The sequence below is a fragment of the Nyctibius grandis genome (genome assembly GCF_013368605.1).
Source record: "Nyctibius grandis isolate bNycGra1 chromosome 34 unlocalized genomic scaffold, bNycGra1.pri SUPER_34_unloc_1, whole genome shotgun sequence".
In the NCBI taxonomy this organism is placed as follows: domain Eukaryota; kingdom Metazoa; phylum Chordata; class Aves; order Nyctibiiformes; family Nyctibiidae; genus Nyctibius; species Nyctibius grandis.
In genome coordinates, this window is record NW_027167468.1 from 561,553 (window position 1) to 571,654 (window position 10,102).

A 10,102-nucleotide genomic window follows, 5' to 3' on the forward strand; every position below is an offset into this window, starting at 1 on the left:
ACAGGGCAGCTGAGAGCAGGGCTGATGGACAGTCCAGCTGTCCTCACTCTAACTAAGGAGCAGTCCCTTTGCCTCTTGGGATCCTCAAGATTTCACTTGGAGTGCAGCAGAAATGCCACAGATTTCTGCCTTAAAAACACTCCTCAGCTGTGGTGGGGCAAGTAGAACAGAAGACACAAACCAAAATCCCTTCAGTTCTGCTCTGCAGACAGGTGAATTGGGAGGAGCAATGATGACAAGGTAGTTGATATCACAAGCGGATTCAATCTGAGATCACACCGTGCTCCTATTTACCTCTTGCTGTAGGGCAGGACAGAGTCCTGCAGAGCCCACAGCAGAGCCCCTTGCTCCCAGTGACACCATCAGCGTGCACCAATCACAGCTCGTGAAAGGGACCTGCCAAAAGTCTTCCTGAAAGGGGTGAGGTACTTTGGGGATTTCTGTGAGAAAATGAATGCATTTTGTTAAGAGAAATCTGACCTAACTTGTCACTACCTTTTCCTCCTTGGACAGATCCCAATGCCTAGAAGCACCATATGTCCAACAGCAGCTCCATCACCCAGTTCCTCCTCCTGGCATTTGCAGACACGCGGGAGCTGCAGCTCTTGCACTTCTGGCTCTTCCTGGGCATCTACCTGGCTGCCCTCCTGGGCAACGGCCTCATCATCACCACTGTAGCCTGTGACCACCGCCTCCACACTCCCATGTACTTCTTCCTCCTCAACCTCTCCTTCCTCGACCTGGGCTCCATCTCTACCACTGTCCCCAAAGTCATGGCCAATTCCCTCTGGGGCACCAGGGCCATTTCCTACACAGAATGTGCTGCACAGGTCTTTCTCTTTCTCTTTGCAGTGTCAACAGAATATTTTCTTCTCACCGTCATGGCCTATGACCGCTACGTTGCCATCTGCAAACCCCTGCACTACGGGACCCTCCTGGGCAGCAGAGCTTGTGTCCACATGGCAGCAGCTGCCTGGGCCAGTGGGTTTCTCAATGCTCTGCTGCACACAGCCAATACATTTTCACTACCCCTCTGCCATGGCAATGCCCTGGACCAGTTCTTCTGTGAACTTCCCCAGATCCTCAAGCTCTCCTGCTCACACTCCTACCTCAGGGAAGTTGAGCTTCTTATGGTTAGTGCTTTTTTATTTTTAGGATGTTTTGTTTTCATTGTGCTGTCCTATGTGCAGATCTTCAGGGCTGTGCTGAGGATCCCCTCTCAGCAGGGGCGGCACAAAGCCTTTTCCACGTGCCTCCCTCACCTGGCCGTGGTCTCCCTGTTCATCAGTACCGGCATGTTTGCCTACCTGAAGCCCCCCTCCATCTCTTCCCCAGCCCTGGATCTGGTGATGGCTGTTGTGTACTCAGTGGTGCCTCCAACACTGAACCCCTTCATCTACAGCATGAGGAACAAGGAGCTCAAGGGTGTTCTGAGGAAACTGATGACTGGATGTTTTTCAGCAGCCATAGACTGCCGGCCTTCCTCTCCAAATGGCTCCCACTAAATGTCATGAAAGGCCGAGTCTGTCTTTCCATCCTTACATTTTTTTTCCTTTTTCCACTTTTGATGTTGTTGCCTTCAATGAAATGTCATTCTTCATCCCCTCCTACTTAAGTATCCATCTATCTTGTGTGACCCAGAGACTTTGTGTGAATGGGGACTCTCTCATTGTATTTAAGCAAAATAAATGTACTTGCAGCCACTTTTTTCTTGTCTGAGCGCCATCCTCAGTGCAGCAGGAATGAATGGGAAATGAAAACACCTTTCTGGGTGCATCAGCTTTGTGAAGGCTTCTCTGTATCTGGAGCACTCAGAGCTCTTGAGGACTGCAAGGGCCAGGGCTTTTGTGCTGGTGTGGCAAGAAGGGATGGCATGGAGGGGCTGAAGACCTCTCAGGATCTCCTGGAGAGGAGAGCAGAGGACATGCTTTTGTCATGCATGTCCTTTTCCTTTTGTCATGCATGCTCACCCATCTCAGGGGCTGACTCCTCTCTGTCCTCCAGGCACTGCTGTGCCCTTCAGAGAGGCTGGGGCTGTATTGTGACTGCCCGGAGCACCCTGCAGTGGGCACTGCTATGGGGCCAGCCCTGACTGGGCTTTCCTGGGGAGAGGGCTTTGGCAGTGGGGAGAGGGCAGAGGAGGTGGGAGAGCTTGTAGGGAGATGGGCTGGGTTGGAAAGTACCTGGGAGAGAAAAACATCAGTGTATATCTCATACTGCATGCCCACGCAGAGTGAAGATTCACACCAGGCGGTATGTGGTGAAGAGCCAGGGCTTGTAGAAGGGATTGAAGACATGCAGGTGCAGGAGAGGGGAGGCTGGTCTGTGTCCTTGGTGGCATGAACAGACCAGAAAGGTGGCCTAGGGCCTTCGTCACCACCCAGTCTTTGGCCATCTCTCATTGGCCATTTCCAGCACTGGCTGCTCACCCCAAGTTTACAAATGAGTTTTGCTGTAAGGCCATTTCCATCCTGGTGCTGGGCTCAGTGCCTGCATCACGGGAACGGCCAGCCCTGCCTGGCCTCTCTTCTGGCCTAGACCCTGGCAGATCCTGGAGCAGGGCTGTCTGTGAAGCCCCACAGGTGACATGGCCTCTCCAGGAGCTTGGAAAGTCTGTCCTAATAGGAAGGCAATGGAGTGACAAAGCACCAGGGACTGCTGTGGGCATCACGTCAGGGGGACTATTCCCCACCCTGAATGAATCCTGTCCTGTGCTGTGCCTGCACAATGGGACCATGTGTAGGACAGGAGGGCTGGGCTCCACAGGGCAGGGTGCAGACAGGGGCCACAGCGTAGCTGCCAGGGAGTGACAGCAAGGACAGGTACAGACAAGGAATTTATGTATGTTGCCTTTGCTGTGCAGGTATGACTTTGGGAAAGGCAAAGCTCACCTGGTGGCTGCAAGAGCAGTCAAGAGCAAAAACAAGAGCTTCAATGGCTGTGTTAGAGACCGAGGCTGAAGAAGAAAAATGCAGGGCTGCTGCTGAGTGGGGAGGGGAATTTAACAACAGCAGACACTGATGCTGGTGCTGAGGAACTCAATGCCTTCTTTGTCCAAGTCTTTCCTGAAAAGATCTCCCAGGCCTCTATGTTCAGTTATGGGGTTCAATGAGAAGGAGAGCACGTTTTGGCAGGAACCTCATAAATTCCAGAAAGACAAATGCTGCTTCCTGCCCCTGCAGGGGATTCACCCTGGCAATGGCATAGGCTGAGGGCTGCCTGGCTGGGAGCAACCCCATGAGAGAGGTCTTGGTGGGCAGGGAGCTGGACAGGAAGCAGTTGTGTGCCCTGGCAGCAAGGGAGGCCAGGAGCACCCTAGGTGGTGTGACCAGGCACAGAGTCAGGAGATGGAGTGAAGGGATTCTCTGGAATACCCCATCCAAATTTCAGATCCCCAATTCAGGAACGATATTGGCAAGCTGGAGTGGGTTTAACAAAGGGCCCTCAGGACAGCCAGGGCCTGGAGGACTTTGCTTGTGAGCAGAGGCTGAGGGAACTGGGTTTGTCCAGCCCAGAGAAGGGAAGGCTGGGAAGGATCTCCTCAAAGCTCGGCAGTACTGATGAGGAGAATATGGAGAACAGAGAGACAGGCTCTTCAACATGGTGTGTGGTGGGAGGACAAAAGACAATGGGAGGCAGTGGAAAGAGGAGACGTGCAGCCAGGACATGAGGAAAACTTTTTTCCCCAGGAGCTCAGCCAAGTGCTGGAACAGGTCACCCAGAGAGGCTGTGCAGTCTCTGTCCTTGGGGGGTTTTCAAACTCTGACTGAATCAAGCCTTGAACAGCTCGGTCTGACCCTGTTTCTGACAGGTTGGACTGCAGACTTCCTGAGGTGCCTTCCAACCTCAGGTCTCTTATGATCCTGTGGTGATGTTGGGCCCTGTTTCTAACTGGAGCAGAGATGATGATTATGGGACATGAATCCTCCTGTTCTGTAAGTGATCATCTAAAACAACATCCAGTTCAGTGAAGAGAGGTCGACCCCTCAGTGTGACTTGCTCTGGGCAAAGACTGAGGAGTCCTGTGCAAGGAAGGTTTTGGGGGCATGGGGCTCTGTACAGGACACCAAATGATCCCATTTTAATGCCTGTAGGCCTCTCAGATGCCAGTTAATGTCAATGAAAATGAAAGTAAGAAGAACTTAAGACAAAAAAAAAACAAACCAAAGAAAAGTGTCAATACACTCCTCAGCTTTTTTTCAGTCTTTAGGGGGGATTTCCTTTTTTTGAAAAGGAAAGTGTTTTCCAGAACTGGGAATGGATGTAGGACACAAATGTCTTCAGCTACAGGGACACAGACACCTGGTTCCAGTGTAGATGCCCGGGGAACCCCTGCCCAGCCTCCACCTGCAGCTTGCAAGGTGCTCTGGTCTCCCACAGGTCCTCTGTGATAGATGCCAATCCCAGGCCAGCACCAGGTACATTGCAGCCCCTAAAAGTGACATTGGCTGTTTATGTCAGACATAAACTGGTCAGAAAACTGATGTCTGCCTGGAAAGGTGCACAATATTTAATTATTTTTTTTACATTAAATAAAAAATACTGAAGCAGATTTTCATCAGCTGAATCACTGGAGTACTTTTACAAAATGGCAATGTTTTCCCACCATGACAGAATGGGAATGTCCAGGAAGTGGGCCAATGGCAGAAGAAGAAAAACTGATCTTCCCCTGTGCTTGTATTAGCACTACTCTGTTTATTATTTCATCTCCTTCGTCATTCAGGTGTTTCCACCTCTCCTGATTCAATGGCCATGCCTAAGGACATCTTTTCAGCAGACTATCTGGACTTATGCCCTTCCCGTTGCTCCCAGTATTCCTCCTCCACTTGCTCTTTGGTCATTCAGATGCCTCTCAACTATGTGGGTTCTGTTTTGAGCTTCAGGGAGTTAGAAACATCCCATCTTTCAGAAGTCTAATTAACTCTTTAGTCAACACCCTAATAGTGTTTATTTCTATCCTTTCTTTTCCCTGTGCCTAGAAGAGTCCTTGTACGGAAATCCCTAGTGAAAGGTGGATCATGTTTGATGCTGCTTGAACTTAGCATACAGCTGAGGAGAGAGTTTTAAAGTTTATTAAATTGTACCCTGTTTAACTTCTGTTTGCTGGCAATGAAGAGAAACCTTTCTGTGCCTGTGTGCAGCCAGTTCTCTAAGGAAAGCAGGTGGGAGCTGGTGCAAAGGAGCTGTAAAATCCAGCTGCAGACCTTGTGGAGAAGTCTGATGTAAGGAACAGTGATGCAAGTCCCGTGTGGCCTATGAGGGAACAGGCGGGGCTGGGGAGGAAAGGAGCAAGTCTGTCCATAGAGACCCCAGGGACTGCTTGTCCTTCCTGTCCAGACCTCCTTAGGAGACAGCCTGGATCAATATCCATTGGAGCGTGCTGCTATCCCTGCTTCAGTAGACTGAAAATTAGATAAAATAGCCTTAAGAAGCAAATCTGATTTTTATTAAGTACTCGTTGAACTCTTCCTCTTTACCTACCCCACTGAAACATCCGCAATTAGCTGTACAGGGCACGAAGACTTGAAACATTTTTAGGGACAGAAAGGAACATTAGGGCTTTCTGCATTGTAATCAGCTCCAGGGTACATTTGTGCTGAGTCCATGAACGTCAGATACTGAGAGGACATTTGCACAAACTTTTCCAGAAGTCAAAGTCAGAAGCAAAACCCAAAGTACCTTGAAGCATTAATGGGCCCCACTGAGGGCCATTACTGACAAAGCCTCCCCATGGACCCATACAGAAGAAAATCGGGGGCAGTGCTGGCACACAAGCAAAGGCAGAGTGCAAGTGGCTTTGGTGCTTTGTCAAGCCTTGTTGTGTTTATCAAGCCAAACACCAAGCCCTGACCCCCAGCCCTGGAGAATGGAGATCATTTTCCTCACATGTGACTCAGGGCTCCTCCTGGGGCAGTGGGATGTGGGCTGTGCGATGCCAAGTGAAGGACAATGGTATCACACTGCCTGGCCTCTCTGCCAGGGGACAAGGGGGCAAGGAGGTTCCAGTGGCATAAGGACAACACATCTACTCACAGGCCTTGGTGGCAGAGGCATCAGCCACAGACAAGGGGACCAAGGCCTCAGTTCTGTCAGGGACTTGTCAGCACCCTTGGCCATCTCTACCGCAGGCTGTCCTAGGCTGTCTCATGCCTGTGTCTGTTTCTCTTCAGGCATCAGACATCCAACCTGCTTCCCCACACCAGTACCTTCCTACCTGTACCGATGTCTGTCTGTCCTCACTAGTGACTGTTCTTTGAAACAGACTCTGTTCCTGGTCCAGACTCCCTCTGGTGACATTCTGCAACATAGCACGACCCTTGGAGTGACATTTCTTTCTTTCTCATGTCCAGTCTGGACCTCATAAACTGCAGTTTTTGCTGGTTTTCCTTCCCCATGCTCTTTTGCAGGTGCCACCACCACTGAAAGCAACTTTAAACTGTCATGGGCTACATGATACTACACTCCCCAGATCTTCCTGTTCACTAGGCCTAAGAAGCCCAGGTCTCTCAGCCTCTCCACACATGGCCCCTAACATCATCTTGGCAGACCTCCTCTGGATCATCTCCAGTTTCTTGCCATTCCTCCAAATCGTGCAGCCCCACACTGGGACACCCTGTTCCAGATGTGGCCACACCAGCGCTGAGTCAAGACGGATGACAATTCCCTTTGTTGAGCTGGCCACGCTCCTCCCAGTGCAGCCCAGTATGCACATGGCTATATTCCTGTTTATCACCACCACTGCTATGGCATCCCTTGTAATGCCCAGGGCCTTTTCTTTGAGGTTGCTCTTCGACCAGTCAAGTCTGAGCCTGCCTTCATGAGGACATACAAGTTAAATGAAACTGCAGACCAAGATAGGCATTGCAATGGCGACCATCCCAGAAACACCTCGTGAAGGTGCAAAGCAAGACACACCATGTCTGATGAGAAAAGGGTAACCAGAGGTGGACTGTTTGTATGGGAGGGCATGAGCACGATCAAAGGAAACAATCCGGAAGGAGTTAAAGAAGGGAAAATAAAATACAAGAGGAAGCCAAGGATATGATCAGGGCTGTTCAGGGGTACCTGCCAAGCAGCCCTTCACCTGCAAAACACTGATTGGAGTGAGACAAGAAAGCTGAACTTGATCTGACCACATTTATGCCCTACTTCCATGGCCATGGGCAACCTGAGTGCTTTCCTTAAAGTCATCAAGAGAAAAGCCATAGTGGGTGGAAACATGGAATCCTTCAGGCTGCAAGTGACCTCAGGAGGTTTCTAGTCCAACCTCCTCCTCACAGCAAGGTCACCTGCAGGGTCAGACCAGGTTGCATATAACTTATTTCACATTGAGCTTCAAGCCCTCTAAAGATGGAGACGGCACCTACTCTCTGGGAAACCTCATTGATCGTTGGGCCTCATCATCCCATCATGCACAACAGTGAAGAGCCTGACTCTTCTTGAGTGAACACATCCAGCTTTCTCAAACTTCCATAGTGATAAAGTCAATGTTATGCATTTGACCTGAGTGTCCTGAGATGTTTAAGGCTCTTCCAATCCTGCTGGATTCTCTTGAATCTGCCAGGAACTTCAGGGTTGTTAGAATATCATCAGCCTCTGGCCATAGCTTTGTGCATGTCTCACTCTCACTTGTCACCATGATGTAATGCTAGGTGTGGTAGGCTGTGAGGAGGGCCCAATCTGAACAATTAGTCATTCACAATTATACTTTGAACTTAAAATGTTTGAGGCCTTAGATGCAACATCACACCACTAGGAGAGTTTCCTGAGGACTGGAAGGAAGCAAATGTCAGTCCTACCTTGAAGAAAGGCAAGAAGCATCTTGGAAGCTTTCATAGAGTCATAGAATATCTCAAGTTTGAAAGGACCCATAAAGATCATCGAGTCCAGCTCCCTGCTCCTTGCAGGACTACTTGAAATGGAATCATATGACTAAGAGCATCATCCAGGAATTTCAGCCTATCCTCCTAGCTGTGCTGATGAAGTGAAGGTTGGACAAGTGGACAGTGAGGTGGATTTAGAAGTGACCAGTTATCCATGCAGTTTGGCCTCTTCTCATGTCTCTGCTCTTCAACCGCTTGTGGGATCCAGCTGGAACACATGGTGCTGCCTGGACTTCTAGTCCCTTCTCGCATGGTTCTCTGACACGTCTCACAATTTCTCATACTGTGTCCCATATGTTCCCATCTGATGTACAGGTGTCTTCACCCCAGGGCAGGGCCTGACCAGGGGCTCACTCACCTGCCTACACCTTCATATCTGCTGCTTTTGATGACCTCATGACACCTGCCTGCTCCTGGCTGATCACATTGCTGTCATGAGGTGACCTCCAAGCAACAGCCTAACCACGCTGGTTTTACCCACCTCTACCCTCCCTGAGCAGTCGTCTGTGTCATGTGGGGGTTTGTGATGTGCTTGATGATGTCACAGTACCTGCCTGCCTGCAGCAATTCAGTCAGGTTGCCAAACAAGCGACCTCAAAATCAACCTCCCAACTATGATGCCCCTCCTGGCATCTCTCTCTTCCTGCAGCAGAAGTAACCTCCCAGCCAACCTCCCACACTCTTCCACTTTCCTGGCCTCTCCCCTCCCTAGCAATGTAATTTCTGCTGGGCAGGCAGAAACATGCTTGCCCATAGGGACTGCAGAGCCCTGGTGGGACAGCTGGAATGATGGGAGGGCATCCATGGCTGGCAAGGTCTCCTCAGGAAGACAGGCAGGCAGGTGAGGAGGTGGTGGTGAGCTCAGTGCAAAGGAGAGGCTGGTATGCACAGAGACTTCCCTTGGAGGTAGGACCCAACAATCTGCTATGAGGGCAGCAGGGCTGGGCACAAGCAAACCAGGAGATTCCTGCAGGGTGTGGAAGACAGCTTTTTGACACAGACAGTCCATGATCTGACTAGGGCTGGTCTCTTACTAACAGACAAAGTGGATCTGGCTGGGGATGGGAAGGATGAGGGCAGCTGTGGCTGCAATGACCAATGAGATGGTGGAGAAGTAGGACAACTAGCAGAATGACAGTGCAGGGCTGCAGAAGAGCTGATTTCTGTTTGCTGAGGATCTGCTTGGAGTGTCCTGGAGGACAAAGCAGCTCTGAGTCTTCAGGGACAATGTCCTCAAAGCCCAAGAAGAAGCCAGTCTGATGTGCAGGGAGTTGAGCAGGGCCTGGCAAGAGGTCAGTGTGAACGAACAGGGAACCCCCCCTGACTTAGGAGGTCAAACACCAGAAGGAAGTGCAGGGAGGCTGGAGGGGGAACAGGCTGCCCAGGAGGCAGAGAGACACCTGACCTGTGGGTGCAGGGATGGAGCCAGCAAAGCCAAAGCTCAGCGGTGGCTGGAAATGGCCATGCATGGGGAGGGCAGCCAGAAGGGCTCCTCTGAATGTGTTGTCAGCACAAGGAAGGCAGCTGAAGGAACCCTGGTCTCAGTGCCCATGGGGCAGGTCATATAGTGACAAAGACAGTATAAATGCAGTAATTCAAAGAATCATACAAACATTGAATCATAGAACCATAGAATAGTTTGGGTTGGAAGACACCTTTAAATGCCATCTAGTCCAACCCCCCTGCAGGGAACTCTTCAACTAGATCGGGTTGTGCAGGGCCCCGTCCAACCTGACCTTGAATGTTTCCAGGGCTGGGGTATCTACCACCTCTCTGGGCAACCTGTGCCAGTGTTTCACCACCCTCATTGTACAACGTGTCTTTCTTATATCTAGTCTAAATCTACCCTCTTTTAGTTTAAAATTACCACCCCTTGTCCTATCACAACAGGCCCTGTTAAAAAGTTTGTCCCCATCTTTCTTATAGGCCCCCTATGAGAAATGCTGCAATATAGTCTCCTTGGAGCCTTCTCTTCTCCACGCTGAACAACCACAACTCCTTCAGCCTTTCCTCACAGCAGAGGGGTTCCAGCCCTCTGATCATTTTTCCAGCCCTCCCCTAGACTCGCTCCAACAGGTCCATGTCCTTCTTATGTTGGGGGCCCCAGAGCTGGAAGCAGTACTCTGCTCTCATGGAAGCAGTACATGGCGTCTCATGAGAGCAGAGTAGAGAGGCAGAATCACCTCCCTCAACCTGCTGGCCACGCTTCTTTTGATTGC

General features: G+C 50.5%; 1 protein-coding gene across 1 annotated transcript; it reads left to right on the plus strand.

Annotated features, from left to right (window-relative positions):
- The first annotated feature begins 536 nt into the window (after positions 1 to 536).
- Positions 537 to 9,820, plus strand: LOC137676984 (olfactory receptor 14J1-like). The gene is made up of 2 exons (XM_068424178.1): positions 537 to 1,425; positions 9,810 to 9,820. The coding sequence occupies exons 1-2, from the start codon at positions 537 to 539 to the stop codon at positions 9,818 to 9,820; spliced, it is 900 nt and encodes a 299-aa protein (XP_068280279.1).
- Positions 9,821 to 10,102: the final 282 nt, after the last annotated feature.